At 42.3% G+C, this 18,462-nt stretch overlaps 1 protein-coding gene across 3 annotated transcripts in view; it reads right to left on the bottom strand.

Moving 5' to 3' along the window:
- The window catches only part of thoc2 (THO complex 2), a 131,532-nt gene extending 117,159 nt beyond the window's left edge, over positions 1 to 14,373 (bottom strand). The window contains exons 1-2 of one of the 3 annotated variants that reach the window (XM_067997134.1): positions 14,280 to 14,373; positions 1,211 to 1,269 (exon numbers count right to left, since the gene is read on the bottom strand). In XM_067997134.1, the coding sequence (XP_067853235.1) occupies positions 1,211 to 1,269; positions 14,280 to 14,344 (124 nt within the window). In that variant the 5' untranslated portion in view covers positions 14,345 to 14,373. Of the gene's footprint in view, positions 1 to 983; positions 1,081 to 1,210; positions 1,270 to 14,279 lie in introns of those variants that run through there. The other 2 variants (XM_067997136.1, XM_067997135.1) reach the window with 2 other exon arrangements.
- Between the last annotated feature and the right edge of the window lie 4,089 nt (positions 14,374 to 18,462).

Raw genomic sequence — 18,462 nt, 5'->3', positions numbered from 1 at the left:
ATTTCCCCAGTCTCATCCTCCAAGGGACCTATACTTACTTCAGCTACTCTTCCTTTTTATACATTTGTAAAAGCTCTTACTGTCAGTTTTTACATTTCTTGCTCGTTTACTGTCAATCTATTTTTCCTCTCTTATAATTTTTGAAGTCCTCCTTTGCTGGTTTCTAAAGTTTTCCCAATCTTCGGGCTTTGCCATTGTATACCTATTCTTTTAACTTGATACCATCCTTAACTTCCTTAGTTAGCCATGGTTGTACACTCTTCTTGTGGAGTCTTTCCTCCTTACTGGGATATATTTTTGTTGAGAGTCATAAAATATCTTTTTAAATGTCTGCCAATGCTTATCCACCGTCATACCTTCTAATCTGTTTTCCCAGTCCACTTTAGCCAACTCTGTCCTCATGCCATTGTAATTGCCCTTATTTAGGTTCAATACAGCAGTTTCAGATCCAAGATCCTCACTCTCAAACTGGATGTGAAATTCTATCATTTGATCACTTTTGTTTTATTTGTTCATGGGATGTGGGCTTTGCTGGCAAGGCCAGCATTTACTGCCCATCCCTAATTGCCCTCGAGAAGGTGGTGGTGAGTCGCCTTCTTGAACCGCTGCAGTCCGTGTGGTGAAGGTTCTCCCACAGTGCTGTTTCTTAAGGGATCCTTCACTTTGAGGTCATTAATTAATCCTGTCTCATTATCAGATCTAAAATGGCCTGTTCCCTGGTTGGTTCCACAACATATTGTTCTAACAAACAGTCCTGAATACACTCTATGAACTCATCCTCAGGGCTATTTTTGCCAATTTGATTTGTCCAATCTATATGAAAGTTAAAATTGCCCATGATTATTGCATAACTTTTTTTTTTACAAGCTCCTATTATTCATGATTTATATTTTGCCCTACAGTGTCGCTACTGTTAGGGGGCCTATAGACTACTCCCACCAGGGAGTAGTCTATAGGCCCCTTAACTATTCTTTGATACTTACTGTGCCTTTGATACTGATCCCTGTGCCTTATACAACACAAGATTGAGCCTAGCCTTGTGATGGTGAATAATGAGAGCTCCATTTGGTAAGCGCAGTATTTTGAGCAGTACTCCAAAGGTCAATAGTGGTCATTAGCCAAATAATTGCAATTCCAATAATGATTCAGGTCAGCCTGTAAACAAAGCACATGTGTTCTCAGTATATGTTCACACTTCAGAAAATCTTACCTTTAAATGTTACATCATTGTAACCTCGATTTTCAGTAAGACTGCGGCATAACTGTACACTGCAAAAAAAAGTTAGTAAAAGAAATGACCAACTGTGAAAATTATATAATCACAAATCCATGTATTTTGAAATGCAATTCAATTATGGTCTACAAAAAAGTTGGATATATTTTCATTTAAAACAAAATAATGTGGCTGCTTCTATGTTGCAAAATATTTAACGACTTTACATCTATTGCTCCATAAGCCAGGTACCGATTGATACCAATTATTGGGGTCAAATTGAAACCAATACCAATGTGCTCCTTCCATTAATAGGATAACCATTCGTAATAAAATGCTCAAACCAGATGACACAGAACAGGCGCCAGCACCACCAACTCTTCTGTTTAGTAACCAATTTTAGGAAGTGTTTTTTCTTGGTTTTTTTGATGAAAATCATATTAATATTGCCTCCGAGAAAATGGCAAAGTGAGCCCATAATGTTCCATTTCAAAGAATATGCATCTTTCAATTTGATTTTGCCAAAATATTCAATCCTCAACTATTTGCTAACAACTAGAGATAAAGAATCATATTTACATCTTAGACGTTGCAATAACTGCCACGACAAAATTCCTTGTATTTCATATTACTGGAAATGATCATGAGACACATTGGACTCAATTGCAAGCCAAGTCTATGGAGTCTGAGACTGGGATAAACTCAGATTTAAACCAGAGAAAATCTATCACAAAATCCTTTAGAGAAATAACGTTGGCCACTTTTGTTTCAAGCCTATCAATTTGTGTGTGTTTTGTGAGAAAGGTAAATCAAGTCTAGAAGACACTGGAATGTTAAGGATGTTGGGCTATGTTCTCACCAGTGGGAAACACTGCAAGGAAAAAAAAATAAAATGCAAGACGACCAGCAGCATTGCCAGAACTCTAATTACATCACAGGAACATGAAGAATTATTGTGACTGTATAAGAAATTGCAAAGGAACTCAAAATACCAGCGACTCGATGAAAGAAACCTTGAAGCACAATAGACAGGCAGAAGTGCGAGAATTGTGAAATGTTAATTCATTTTGAGAGCTGATATTTTTGAAAGATGATGTCAAAAGATTAAATGAGCTGACTAGCTTTGATGAAATCATCTGGTAGTAATAAGTTTACATTCAACAAAGAAACATGTTGACAAGAAACTGAAGACAGAAGTGAAAGACAAAAATTGATTTTTATCCATATTACATTTTTAAACTTGTATTTTTTATTGCTGGAAACTACATAGGAGGGGTGCTGACTAATGGTTACATAGCTTTTCCTATGAGAAATACCCTAAGAGCTCAGAGACAAGGCAGGTTGGCTGTAGTAGGTTTCACAAGATGCAAATTGTTAAGAGGAAGTGCAATAGGAAGGCTAAGATATTAATTGCGTAAAATTGCCAAATATATATTTCATGGCGAGTATCATGTACCACTGACAAAAGATTGGCTATGCATTTAATATTGTTAGTGAAATTTGCCCTTTTGTAATGGTATTTTACCCCTTTCAACTTCAAAGGGGTGCAGATGGAAAGCATTTTTGAGAACACTCCTCGGCATAGGGGGTCAGGTGGGCGACCTTTTTGTCAGCCAGCTGAGAAGTTATGTTTCAGATTGTGACAACCAGAATTGAAGCTAGCTCAATTTTTAAACTGCACTATGTTTCATAGCTTAATAAGTGAATTTCTGTTTAAAAATTCATGTATAGAGAAAGTGAGTGGTCTTCATTATTTTATGCATCTAGGAGAATCGTGAATGATTCACTGTTATATAGTGTACGCTGTTCATTTACCCATTTTATTTAGAGAAACTGTCTGTCTATTTAGAGCCCAACTTTCAGTCTGATATATTCAGTCCACTTTTTGAACTGAGAATGTACGATAAAACAGTACATTCTAGGTAGCCATCAAAAAGAATTGAGATATCTGGTTCTCGCTGTTGTTTACCTGAATATTGGACCACTTTTTTAAAAATCAATCCTTGGGACGTGGGTCTTACTGGCAAGGCCAGCATTTATTGCCCAGCCCTAGTTGCTCTTGAGGTGGTGGTGGTGGAACAACTTCTTGAACCACTGCAGTCCATGTGAAGGTACTCCCACAATACTGTTAAGAAGGGAGTTCCAGGATTTTGACCCAACTGCAATGTATGTCGAAGTCAGGATAGTGTGAGACTTCGAAGTGATGTTCCCATGCACCTGCTGTCCTTGTCCTTCTTGGTAGTGGAGGTCGTAGGTTTGTGGTGAACTGCTGAGGAAGCCTTGGTGACTTGCTGCAGTGCATCCTGTAGACAGTACACACTGCAGCCATGGCATGCCAATGGTGGAGGGTGTGGATGAAGTGCCAATCAAGCGGACTGCTACGACACTGCCATCTACCTGACAACGTGGAAAATTGCCTAGGTATGTCCTGTCCACAAAATCCAACCCAGCCAATGACCGCCATATCAGTCTACGCCCAATCACCAAAATGTGATGGGAGACGTCATTAACAGTGTTATCAAGTGGCAATTACTCACCAATAACCTTCTCACCAATGCTCAGATTGGGTTCCACCAGAATCACTTGGCTCCAGAGTTCAATACAGCCTTGGTCCAAGCATGGACGCAAGCTGAATTCCAGAGTTGAGGTGAGAGTGACTGCCCTTGACATCAAGGCAGCATTTCACTAAGTGTGGCACCAAGGAGGCCTAGTAAAACTATGTTCTTCAGAACTTGGCCAGCTCAGTCAGTCGAGGCACAACTGAATCACTCGTGATGGGCATTAAAGTCCCCCACCCAGAATGCATTGTGCGCCCTTGCTGCCCTCAGTGCTTCCTCCAAGTGGTGTTCAAATTGGAGGGGTACTGATTCATCAGCAGGAGGTTTGCCATGAGACTCCATGGGGCCAAGAATCAAGGCTGAGGGCTCCCAGAGCCACTCACCTCAGACAGTGTAAGACTGTGCCCCCACCTCTGATGGGTCGGATAGGACAAGATATACCCAGGGATGGTGATGGTGGAGTCTAGGATGTTGGCTGATGGGGATGAATCTGTGAGTATGACTGTCAGCCTATTGCTTGACTAGTCTGTGAGACAGCTCTCCCAACTTGGGCACCAATCCCCAAATGTTACTGAGGAGGACTTCGCAGAATCAACTGAACTGGGTGTGGCTCGGTCGCAGCTGACTGGGTTATCCAGTTTTATTCATCTGTTCCTTCCTTGACGTTTGATACCACTGAATGGCTTGCGTGGCAGATAAGTTAACTGGAGTCACATACAAGCAATAAAGGACAGCAGGTTTCCTTCCCTAAAGGACATTAGTGAATCAGTTGGACTTATACAACAATTCATGGTCACTTTTACTGGTACCAGCATTTCATTTCCAGATTTTGTGTTTTTTTTTAAATTCAAATTCTCAAACAGCCATGGTGGGATTTGAATTCACATTCTCTGGTTTATTAGTGTAGTAACATAAACACCATGCTACCGTACGCTTCAGGTCATATTGGATGTAAGATCCACTTACGAGAGAGTGTCCAGTGAAACTGAACCTGAGAAAATACCTAGGTTCAAGAGCCTTAAAAGGTGGCATAGATTTTTTTTAAATTCATTCATGGGATGTGGGCTTCGCTGGCAATGTTAGCATTTATTGCCACCCCTAATAACCCTTGAGAAAGTGGTGGTGAGCCACCTTCTTGAACCGCTGCAGTCCATGTGGTGAAGGCACGCCCAAAGTACTGTTGGGTAGGGAGTTCTAAGATCTTGACCCAGCGACAAAGGAATGGCGATATATTTCCCAAGGCAGGATGGTGTATGACTTGGAGGGGAACATGCAGGTGGTGGTGTTGCTATGCACCTGCTGCCCTAGTCCTTCTAGGTGGTAGAGGTCACGGGTTTAGGAGGTGCTGTCGAAGAAGCCTTGGCGAGTTGCTGCAGTGCATCCTATGGATTGTACACACTGCAGCCATGGTGCGCCGGTAGTATAGGGAGCGAATGTTTAGGGTGGTGGATGGGGTGCCAATCAAGCGAGCTGCTTTGTCCTGGATGGTGTCGAGCTTCTTGAGCGTTGTTGGAGCTGCACTCATCCAGGCAAGTGGAGAGTATTCCATCACACTCCTGACTTGTGCCTTGTCGATGGTGGAAAGGCTTTGGGGAGTGAAGAGGTGAGTCACTCGCCACAGAATACCCAGCCTCTGATCTGCTCTTGCAGCCACAATACTGGTCCAGTTAAGTTTCTGGTCAATGGTGACACCCCGCCCCCCCCCCCGGATGTTGATGGGTCGGAGATTCGGCAATGATAATGCCGTTGAATGTCATGGGGAGGTGGTTAGACACTCTCGTTGGAGATGGTCATTGCCTGGCACGAATGTTACTTGCCACTTATCAGCTCGAGCCTGGATGTTGTCCAGGTCTTGCTCCATGCAGGCATGGACTGCTTCATTATCTGAGGGGTTGTGAATGGAGTTGAACACTGCAATCATCAGCAAACATCCCCACTTCTGACCTTATGATGGAGGGAATGGCATTGATGAAGATGGTTGGGCCAAGGGCACTGCCCTGAGGAACTCCTGCAGCAATGTCCTGGGACTGAGATGATTGGCCTCCAACAACCACTACCATCTTCCTTTGTGCGAGGTATGACTCCAGCCAATGGAGAGCTCCCCCACCCCCCCCGCCCGATTCGCACTGGCTTCAATTTTACTCGGGCTCCTTGGTGCCACACTCGGTAAAATACTGCCTTGATGTCAAGGACAGTTATTCTCACCTCACCTCTGGAATTCAGCTCTTTTGTCCATGTTTGGACCAAGGCTGCAATGAGGTCGGGAGCCAAGTGGTCCTGGGAGAACCCTAACGGAGCATGGTGAGCAGATTATTGGTGAATAAGTGCTGCTTGATAGTAGTCGTCGACACCTTCCATCACTTTGCTGATGATTGTGAGTAGACTGCTGGGGCGGTAACTGGCTGGATTGGATTTGTCCTGCTTTTTGTGGACAGGACGTACCTGGGTAATTTTCCACTTTGTCGGGTAGATGCCAGTGTTGTAACTGTGCTGGACAGCTTGGCTAGAGGTATGGCTAGTTTTGAAGCATGTCTTCCGCACGACAGCCGGGATATTGTCGGGGTCCATAGCCTGTGCTGCATCTGGTGCACTCAGCCATTTCTTGATATCACATGGAGTGAATCGAATTGGCTGAGGACTGGCTTCTGTGATGGTGGGGATCTTGGGAGAAGGACGAGATGGTTCATCCACTCGGCACTTCTGGCTGAAGATGGTTGCAAACACTTCAGCCTGGTCTTTTGCACTCACGTGCTGGGCTCTGCCATCATTGAGGATGGGGATATTCACAGAGCCGCCTCCTTCCGTTAGTTGTTTAATTGTCCACCACCATTCACAATTGGATAGGGCAGGACTGCAGAGCTTTGATCTGATCTGTTGGTTGTGGGATCACTTGGCTCTGTTTATAGCATGCTGCTTCCACTGTTTAGCATGCATGTAACCCTGTGTCGTAGTTTCACCAGGTTGGCACCTCATTTTTAGGTATGCCTGGTGCTGCTCCTCTTCGAACCAGGATTGATCCCCTGGCTTGATGGTAATGGTAGAGTGAGGGATATGCCGGGCCATGAGGATACAGATTGTGCTGGAAGGCCCATAGCGCCTCAAGGATGCCCACTTTTCAGCTGCTAGATCTGTTCTGAATCTATCCATTTAGCAGTGGTAGTGCCACACAACACAATGGATGGTGTCCTCAGTGTGAAGACAGGACTTTGTTTCTACAAGGACTGTGCGGTGGTCACTCCTACCAATACTGTCATGGACAGATGCATCTGTGACAGGTAGATTGGTGAGGACGAGGGCAAATAGGTTTTTTAAAAAATTTGTTCATGGGATGTGGGCGTCGCTGGCGGGGCCAGCATTTATTGCCCATCCCCAATTGCCCTTGAGAAGGTGGTGGTGAGCCGCCTTCTTGAACCGCTGCAGTCCGTGTGTTGAATGTTCTCCCACAGTGTTAGGAAGGAAGTTCCAGGATTTTGACCCAGCAACGATGAAGAACGGCGATATATTTCCAAGTCAGGATGGTGTGAGACTTGGAGGGGAACGTGCAGGTGGTGTTGTTCCCATGTGCCTGCTGCCCTTGTCTTTGTCCTTCTAGGCGGTAGAGATCGCTGGTTTGGGAGGTGCTGTCGAAGAAGCCTTGGCGAGTTGATGCAGTGTATCCTGTGGATGGTACACACTGCAGCCACAGTGTGCCAGTGGTGAAGGGAGTGAATGTTTAGGGTGGTGGATCGGGTGCTAATCAAGCTGGCTGCTTTGTCCTCCCTTGTGCTGGTTCTCTCACCACCTGCCGCAGGCCCAGTCTGGCAGCTATGTCCTTCAGGACTCGGCCAGCTCGGTCAGTCGTGGTGCTACCGAGCCACTCTTGGTGATGGACATTGAAGTCCCCCACCCAGAGTGCATTCTGTGTCCTTGCTACCCTCAGTGCTTCCTCCAAGTGGTGCTCAACATGGAGGAGTACTGATTCATCAGCTGCGAGAGTGCGGTAGGTGATAATCAGCAGGAGGTTTCCTGCCCCATGTTTGACCTGTTACCATGAGACTTCAGGGGGTCCAGAGACAATGTTGAGGACTCCCAGGGCCACTCCCTCCTGACTGTATACCACTGTGCTGTCTCCGCTGGTGAATCTGTCCTGCCGAAATACCCGGGGATGGTGATGGAGGAATCTGGGACGTTGGCTGAAAGATATGATTCTGTGACTATGGCTGTGTCAGGCTATTGCCTGTGGGATAGCTCTCCCAATTTTGGCACACAAGTCCCCAGATGTTAGTGAGGAGGACTTTGCAGGGTCGGCTGGGCTTGGTTTGCCTTTGCCGTGTCCAGTGCCTAATGGGCCAATGCCGGGTGGTCCACCCGGTTTTATTCTTATGTCTTTCTGTAGTGGGGTTCTACAACCAAGTAGCTTGCTCGGCCATTTCAGAGGGCAGTCAAGAATCAACCACATTGCTGTGGGTCTGGAGTCACATACTGGCCAGACCAGTTAAGGACAGCAGGTTTCCTCCCTTAAGGACATTAGTGAACCAGATGGATTTTTATGACAATCCGGTAGTTTCATGGTCACCATTACTGAATCTAGCTTTTTATTTCAGATTTTATTTAATTAACTGAACTTAAATTCTCCAGCTGCCGTGGTGGGATATGAGCTCATGTCTCCAGATTATTAGTCCAGGCCTCTGGATTACTAGTCCAGTAACATAACCATTAAGCTACTGCACCTGATCCAGAGACAATGAAAGCATTGGGTAGAATCCAACTGCAATGATAAGCATAATGGTGATGCAATGCACCAGATAGGAAAGCATTATTTTGTAATGTGAACAAAAAATCCCTCCTTTGTGCAAATTATGAACTCTGAAAAAGGTATCTTGATAATTTTTTACAAAACGGGCATCTCTCACATTCTGATTGTATTCGGACCATGCTAAGATGAATCCCAAAACCAAACCCACAAGAAGGTTCTCCGACCTGTTTGCCCTGCGCTAAAAACAAATGTCAGGAAGCAGTGTAACCAAGAATTGAGGGGCAGTAATTTTAGATACTGGAACAGGACTGTAACCCTTGCCACTGCAACTGCCAAAGCACTGTGAGTATTCTCCTCTAAAATAAGATGAAAGGAGACAATGGGTTGCCCCAGTGCCCCCATTTTAAAGGGGCACAACTAACAAAGAACTTAATCACAAAACCGAAGGAAACTTATAAACTTAAATAATAATTTTACTGTTATCCACCACGCACTCCAGTCCCTGCAGTGCCCAGCGGTCACGGAAGGTCTCAAAAGTACGGTCGGAGACAGTGTGCTCCCTCTCAGCGGCCACCCGGGCACTGGTAAGACCGTGGAAATGAGGTAGGCAGCCAGAGCAACCACCCCCATGGGCCGCATCCAACCTGGACCTGTAGATGGCCACCTTCAAAGCACTGACAGAATGTATTTAGATCAACGAGAACTAATCTGCTTTTCAATTAGCAAACTTAACCAATAGCTGTAGATCTTATGTTTGCACATGATGCTGGACAGAAAGCATAACATACCCCAAGAGAACAGCAAGTTGAAAGCAACATTGATTGTAACATGTTTCTGACATGTCAAAACTCTCACCAACCTCAAGAAGAAAAAAATTCAGAGGTGGCAGCAACAGATCATTTTTAACAATTGGTCAGAGTTTGTTTCTGCACATGATCATAGTACAAACTATAAGTTGGCAAATGAAAGATGCTGACACAGCCACTGGATCCTCTGTCATGGGCTTCAGCTCATCAAATGAATCTCTGAGGAAAGCAAAAATCAGCCTGTGCAAGAACATTTGTCCTGCAGTTACTTCCAGAGCTTTCTGTCTGCATTCCATGAGCCTTGCAAAGTTGAAAATGTTTGTAAACCTGTCAACACTTTGTTCTGAATGAAAAATAGTGAAAGCATTGATGTGCTTGATGTCTACAGGCATAATCCATGAAGACAAATATTTAAGACATTCAGAAGCAGGCACACAACTGAAGAACTCAAGCCTCAAATCACACATGAAGTTCTGAGCAAGCTGTAACACCAAAGGAGGTCATGAGAGGAAATCTCTATGGGAATATAGAGTTACATCGAAACTACAGCACAGAAACAGGCCATTCAGCCCAACTGGTCTATGCCGGCGTTTATGCTCCACACGATCTTCCTTCTTTCCTACTTCATTTAACTATCAGGATACCCTTCTATTCCTTTCTCCCTCATGTGCTTATCTAGCTTCCACCTAAACGCATCTATGCTACTTGCCTCAACTACTCCTTGTGGTAGCACATTCCTAGGGTGAAGAAGTTTCTCCTGAATTCCCTATTGGATTTATTGGCGACTATTTCATATTTATGCCCTCTAGTTTTGGACTCTCCCACAAGTGGAAACATTTTCTCTATGTCTACCCTATCAAACCCTATTATCTTAAAGGCCTCTATCAGGTCACTCCTCAGCCTTCTCTTTTCTAGAGAAAAGAGCCACAGCCTGTTTAGCCTTTACTGATAAGGATATCCTCAGTTCTGGTATCATCCTTGTAAATCTTTTTTGCCTCCCCACCAATGCCTCTATATCTTTTTAGCGAGTTTTTAAAAAAAAAAATGAAAACTGCACTATAAAAGTGGAGAAACAGATATTCACATCCTCTTCAAATGGCATATACATTCCAGACTGTCAATGAAGCAGTAGCAGTTGTGTCCAAAGAAACAAATGTTTTCATATCGTGTATGGCTTTCACCACTAAGGTTCTCTCGCAAATGTATCTCGGACTCAAAATGTGAAATTCAGAAAAAGGTGTAAACTCGGCTAGGCCATATATTTGCAAGCCCTCAGCTTGTATGCAGGCATTCAGTAGTTGTGATAGTGAGCACACAGAAAGATTAATGTTTTGAAGATACTTAAACCTGATCTAGCAAGAGATATACCAGCAGCTGGGAAGGCAACAGGATTTATTTCTTCAGACACAAAGTACCAGCCATTGACCTGTCTCACATATTGCTCCCAAGCCATTACATGTGACGTCAAGAGTCAAGGTACAGATTCTCCAAGGGTAATGTTGATTGCGCCACTTGCCCTCATGCCCGGACTGCCAACACAAGCACTGCCTCTGTCCAATTAGAAGACCAAAATCCAGCAACTATGCATTGAGAACTCTGACATCTTGTGGCTGGTATACCAAAGCAATCAACGATAGCGAAAGTTTTGCAGTTGACTAAATAGATTCATCACCGCAGCTGGGGACTACCTTGACATTACTGTCGTACAAAGTATGCAAGAACAGCTAGAGTGCCTTGTTCTCCATGCAAGTTGCAAATTGATAGCAATCACACAAGTGAGGATCAATAATAAGCTACAAAATACTGAGGACCTAGAGGACGATACGGACAAGACTTGAGTGACTATCTTCTATCACTGACCATAAAACCAAACTTTTACAATTGTTCTATCAGTTTAATGGTGATACTATTGTAACATTTGGCTACAATATATGGGACTTAAAAACCATAGCATGCCAGATTGCTGGATTCTAAGCTTCAATTCAAGAATAAATACATAGCTTCAATCTGTAGTTATCTTTGCTGTATTTCATTCATTTTCTGTTTCAAATATCTGAAATAACTAACATTATGCGTTAACGTTGTGCAGAGCACTCATATATATGGAATTTTGACCACAGAACCGCCATTGGTAGATAATTATAGGAAAACATAAACTTGAGATATGGAGCTTCTCAAGAACGAATATGAAAATTTGCTATCTCAATAGTAGTAGCACAACATAAATTTCAGGCCAAGGCTGTATATTTTAATAAATTCGATCTAAGGCCATGAAAGTTTCAAGTTGTATTTTTCAAGCATTTTTTGTAGGACTGTTTCTAGCAGGCTAAGCATCACATCCTGGCTGATTTCTGTCACATGAAGAACACATCACTAAAGCAATTCAATCTTGGAAAAGATATTCAGAAAAATTATTAGAAACACAAATGTTCTGGTTTCGGGAGAAATGACACATCCAGGGAAGAGTACTTCTTTCTCATACTGCTCATTTATTTCAGAAAGACATCGTAACCAGTATTTGTTTGACATTTAAAATATAAATTGACTTTCTCAGCACAGACCAGGCCACCCTTCAGGTCATATATCCCAAAGCTGCTTCATTGCAAAAAGCATAGACTTCAGAGCAGCCTGAAAATCACTCTGGAACAGCAGGATCTCAGGAAACACTTTATAGGCTCAGGGCATAGAGTATGCAGCGGATAGTATGTTTTCACTGCGGGCTGCAACAGAAAACAAAATGTTGGTATTTCCCCCCCCCCCCCATTTACAAAATGAGTACTTTAAGTAAGAAGTACTTACTCCACTATACTTGCTTCCCCCTTTAAGTAATGCCATTTTTGTTGCCTTACGTTACTCAAAAGTGCTACGGAGGAGAAGTTGCAGAAATCCAATAGAGGAAAACTTCTTCATATGATTTTGGTACCATAAGGCAAGCTGGTACTTGAACTGAAATTGAGCCCTGCACAGGCAAAGAATAATTATTCTGCTCTCAGCAGCAAAGTTAGGACTGGAGGATAATCCGTTGACAAAATATAACTTGCTAATTTGTAATTAAATGCAGATATGAAGCACCTGCAGAGTTGTTCAGACAACTAACTGACAGTTCTGACATTTTAAGTCAGAATGCAACACTAAGATACTGTTGAAGGACTAAGTCAAAGGACTTTTCATTGCCTAATCTCAGTAAGGAACAGAAATACCCAAGCCTTTGGGACAATTCCAAGAACAAGTACAGATTTGTTTGTGCAGGTTTAATTGAAATCCTAGTCTATGAAAATTGATTGAGTTGATCAGACTCCCTGAATTCTGATAAGGGAAGATACATAAAAGTCAATGATGTTGCCATTTTTCATCTAAAATATACACTTCACCATATAAATTCGTCCAACAAAGGGCATTAAAATCTTTACCCAACTACTAGATTTGACAATCTTAACCAAACTCTGAATCCCACTATAACCTAAATTCCACCAAACTACAACCATATTGCAAGTTTTCTTGTGGAGTTGGACATGGATTTTGATTGATTATGGGGCAGAAAAAACACTAAATAAAATTCAATTCGATCTTATATCATTCAGAACTTGGTGCTCAATAATATTTACACAACAACTCACTCAAGGTTGTAAGGATACTACTAATGCAATGTTGATAGCTATACTCTTTCAATTAGATTTAATTGCAACACCAAGTTTTGTTAACTAGTTCTTAGACCCTCTCATGTGGCATTTTTTCTTCTAAATTCCAGAATACTTGTGCCAGGTGTCATCATTTGACAAAGTACTGTATTTTAATATATTCAGATCAGAGAGATTCTATAAACATGACCCATCATAGCTTTTTAGCTGCAAAGTGGACATATAGATGTGAAAATTAAGTGTGCCATTTGCACTATCACCTTGGTTTTGGTGCAAAGCAGTGCCGCTTTGCTCCAACAGTGCAGTTACATCGCAGTCTGAATCCTGAGTTGGGGCCCAACCTGACACTGTAGCAAAGTAGATTGCGACTCGCCAGATGAAGAAGTCTCACTCCGCTTCACTTGCGAGTCAGTTTTGGTTCTACTACCCCATTTACAGCACATGAGTTTAGTGTCAGTGAAGCCAAAATCACATTGCAATGACACTAAATTTTAGTGCAAGTGCACCCTTGGTACCACTATAAAACAGGATAACTCAATGCATTGTTTTTTTTTCTCTCTCCTTGTTTTCCAAATTAAGTCATAACCCTTCAAATAAAGGTCAGCAAAAAAAAACTTTTTATAATAAGGGTACAATATTACTTTATACCACATGCAATCTGCTGCAGAATAGTTTATAGTAATGACTACTTTTCCTTTACGAATTCAAGTTATAAGCTACAGGTTAGGAGGCAGTCATGTCACTTTCAGCCTAAAATTAGACTCCATTACTTACGCAGTGACTGATGAAGAAATAGCAAAATAGTTAACATTTTTTTAAAAAGGAAAACGTCTTGAAATTAGCTTACTTAATATCTAAAACATCACATTTTACCGGTTACTTTTAAAGCAAAAATAGCAATTTATAATCAAGCTTCCCTAACAACTACTGTATAAGGGCCACAATATTCTAGGATTTTGATTTTTTTTCCCCCTAAATTTCTATCTGCTTTGCACGAAATTTCCCCTCTCACTTACGCCTCGGCCCACACAAGCCTTCCTACTTCAGTACAATTTTACGATGTCGCTGATATACTCGAACCCAATTATTTTCATTTCTTAAAATGATATCTTCCGTGCAAACGAATGAGAAAAGGTCAACTTTGCTGCGAAGCCCTTTCTGGGTTAAAAATTAGGCCGCTGCCGAACTGAACGCAACCACGTTTCTACATTATGTAAAAATCCACAAAGCTCACAAGGCGCTTATGCGATTTGCTTAACGGCCCGTACTCTGTCCGCGCTAAGATAGAAATATCCGGCGCGCTGAGTTTTCCCCACCCACCCCACTTACAAATCGGTTTTGCCCCCTTTCTCCCAATTCTTCAACCAGTCGCCAGGGAACACCATCACCGCCATCTTAGCTGCACACCATTCTGCACTAATACCCCGGATGTTTCGCCCGGTGAGCTGGGAGGTCACGGGTCAATGTTACCCGATGCATGCTGGGATTTGGGGGAAACGAATTGTTTGAAGAAGAGCTTATTTGAGTGTGGACGCACATGAACTGGCTCTAACAGGCCAGCAGGACGACAGCATCTTTTGATTCCTCGTGGCTTTGCCGAGAGGTCGTGTTGAGGAGCCTGTAACGCAGAGATGTTGAAATCGAGCTGTATTTAACTGCCCCTTTAATACTATTTCAAGGGTAGTCTCTGTGGGGAAGTCCTTTAAATAGGCACATTCTGCGGCGAATCAGGCTAATTGCTCAGGGAAGTTTCTGTTCTTCACCCAGCTCCTGTCATCGGGGAGTGGTGAGGTTATCAAGGTCAGAAAAAACAGTGGGAAATACTGGCTTTTAAAAAATATATATTTTTAAGTAAACAAACCGTAATTGACATAGATCAGCTGTTTGGCTAATTATACTAACATCATCATTGTTGTTCATGGAACATGATGGATGAATGGCCTCCTGTGCTGTATGATTCCATGATTAAGAATAATAAGTGTCAGACCAAAGGGGCGGGGGATGAGCTCGGTGGCAGTCATATGAGTTAGGAAAGGAACAAGTTAGGATGTAGGGAGGTGGTCTCAGTGGAGGGTAAAGAATGCACGAGTGATCCGGGAGCAGGAGTTTCTGTATTTCCCCAGCTCTTACCCTTTTAAAGTCCTAAACCTGATTTAGCTTTAATTGGGTCCCAACTCACGTTAAACGTTATCATTCTGTGGTCACTGACCCTTAGGGGTGCCACAATTTCCATTTCCTGAACATTGCAGCATTTATGAATAGCAGGTCAATATGAGCACTGCCTCTGATGGCTTGTCTTACGTATTGAATCACAAAGCTGTCATAGATTACATTTATGAACTCTGACTCCAAACCACTTGGGTTTTCCCAATTCATTTTGCATTGATTGATTGAAATCACCCATTAAAATAATTTTTCTTTTCTCTCGTTTTCTTATCTATTTGCAGATAAAACTGCTCTTGTGCTGACCTGGTGGTTAGTTTGGATTTTTTTCACATTGGAGATTTCTCGCCAAAGTAGTTCTTCCTGTAGTTTACTCTTTCAGGATCAACTTCATTTACTTCCCACTTGTCCCTGACATCCATGGTTGCACAACCTCCTTTTTTCTGTCCTTTCTGAACACTCTATACCACTGAATATTAAATTTATTTCCATCTTCTGTGTTTGGCACGTTTCTGAGATTCCCATCACATTATCGTTCCATTTCTGCCACAACAGCCTCCAGTTCGGTAATCTTATTTCTAATGCGTTTTTACATAAGCATCTTAATGTAGGTTTGACTTGTTTCATGCTTCCTGCCCTTCCCGTGCTCATTTATTCCTGGGCTCCTGTACATGTATGCTTTAATGGTTACTGTGTCCATGCCAACCTGTTGATGAGCATTGCCCTATGATTAATCCCGTCTGGGATCTAGTTATCTCTGCACCCACCCCCCCTGCAGTTTAAATGATTTTCAATGGCTGACTCAGGGTTGATGGCTGACTAGCCAGCCTGCCTCACTCATGGAACCTGGAGGATAAAGCTGTTACATGCAGATGGATTTCTTCTGACTTAGCTCCAGATAACTCTAAGCTAAAGCCCTAATGGGTGGGATGGTCCTAGCTAGATGTGGTAAGCTTACCAGTAACCTGCTATAGTATAGTATATAGTTTTATTTGGTTAAACTTCAACAGAATATCTTGGGTACACTTGGTGGTCCCTGAGCCTCAATCCGTACGTCAGCTTTCTGGCCTAAGTAAAAGTGGATTGTGGATGGAGAGTACGCACTTCATAGTAGCTGAACAGAAACCCAACAAGTGAAGGTAGATTTCTCATCAGTTTTAAATTGGAGATTCTGAAACACAGTGATAGGTCTGCATGTGTGTAATACCCAGCTGACCAAAAGTGTTAACACACTGCAGTGTCACTGACTTATCATCCTGCATAAATACAAGAATAGTTAAATATTCAAACTTCATTTTTTCATTTTGCTCAAAAGTGCTGCAGCAGTTCTTAAATGGTTAATTTAATTATTCACCTTTATAAATAATTTGGAATGAATCATAGAATATTACAACACAGATCAGGCCTATCAAGTGTGTGCTAATATTTTTCTCCACATGAGCCACCTCGTCTAATCTAACGCTCGTTGCTCCCAATACCTTTTATTTACCTCTCTTACAAGAAATTATCTAATGCCTTTTAAATGAATTTTTGGACTCTATTTCAGCATCTGTTTGTCGTGGAGACTTGCACATTCTAACCACTCTCGACAGAATTTTTTTCTAACTTCCTCATTAAATCTTTGTGATTATCTTAAATGCGTACCCTCTAGTTACTGTCTCCATAAGGTCTCAAACACTATTTACCTCAACATATTCCTCATAATTTTGAAAGCCTCTTATCAGGTCACCTCTTAACCTTCTCAGATCCAGTGAAACATCTCGATTCTCTCTCACAACAGTAACTTTAAATCTCTTGTAACATCCCAGTTAATGTACACTGCACCTTTTCCATTGCTTTTATTCCCTTCCTGTTATGGGGTATCCAAAACTACACAATGTTCCAACTGCTGCCTAACTAAGGTCTTGTACAAGTTCAACCATACTTGTTTGCTTTTGTATTTTGTGCCTCTCGATGCAATACCAAAGATTGCCTTTATTATAATCTTATCTACTTATGGTGCTACCTTTAAGAACCTGTATATCTGGACACCAAGGTCCTGCTGCTCCTCTATTCCTTCAAAGTCTTATTTAAAGAACATTTCTTTTTCCCTGTTCTTATTTCCAAAATGTTTTCTACACTGGATTGTAAATGGCACTTATTTGCCCATCTTGCCAGTCTGTTTACATTCTCGGAGTATTTCACTATCCTTGTCATAACTTGAAAAACCACCTTACCCAATTTGGTGTCATCAGCAAATTTCAATATTGTTCCCTCATTCCTGTGTCCAAATCATTTATGTACACAGTAAATAAGAGCAATCCCAACACAGATCTCCACGGAACAACACATCCAATCTAGGAAACCTCTTTTTATCCCGATCCTTTGCTTTTTGCCTTCCAACAATCTCCTCTATCCATATCGCCATATTCTCCTTGATTCCATGTGACATTATCTTTGCCATAAGTCTATGTGGAACTTAATCAAATGGCTTTTAAAAATGCATATAAATCACATCCACTGCATTTCCTGTACCCTCTCATTTCGCTGATTTGTCCTGATTAACTAAGATTTCTTCAAGTGCTAAGTAACTTTATGCAGTATTATTATCGATTCTAGTAGTTCAAGAACAACTGAAGTTTAACTGCCCTACAAATTCTTGGTTTATCCCTTTTTTTGAAGAGGGAAATCACATGCCACCTTCCAGTTCTCTGGCACAATTTTCTTTTGCTTAAATTTTGGAAAATTGAAATTTGAAGTCACTGTTTTCGTCAGAACCCAATACAGTTCTTGAGTGAGTGCTGCATTGTCAGAGGTGCCATTCCTCAGATATGATAAACTGAGGCCCCAGCTGTCTGTTCTCGTGGTTCAGTTGGACGTAATTCACTGACTCTCAGGCTCGACTCAAAAAAACAGCTTGGCCAGTTTTCCACCCCCGCAACTTCTGGCTGCGTCACATGAATGCAACGAAAAATCTCAATGACCCAACCAAAAGTCCGCTGACAATCACCGGTAAGAATTCAGTCGGACTGCTCCCAGAGTCCGAGCCAAAATTCAATCAACATCAACCAAAATAGGTCATTCAGCTGATTGCTATTTGTGGATCCAATTGTGTGCTGCACTTCAAGAATAATTCATATGATCTGAAGGGCCCTGGAACATCCTGAGAGAGAGGAAATGACGCCATATCTAAATACAATCAATCTCCTCTTACCCCCACTCAACAAAACCAAAATGTCCAGCCGGGGTAACTGACGGACGGCGCATGCGTCCGCCTACGGTGTGGGGGGAATCACGAGCCGCGAACGTTACCGCCTCCTTCTCGACCAATCAGATTGCGGCTAACCTTCCCGCCAATCCCCGCTCCTCA

This window comes from Heptranchias perlo, chromosome 15, assembly GCF_035084215.1.
Source record: "Heptranchias perlo isolate sHepPer1 chromosome 15, sHepPer1.hap1, whole genome shotgun sequence".
Classification (NCBI taxonomy): Eukaryota; Metazoa; Chordata; class Chondrichthyes; order Hexanchiformes; family Hexanchidae; genus Heptranchias; species Heptranchias perlo.
This window is presented reverse-complemented; position numbering and strand designations above follow the sequence as displayed.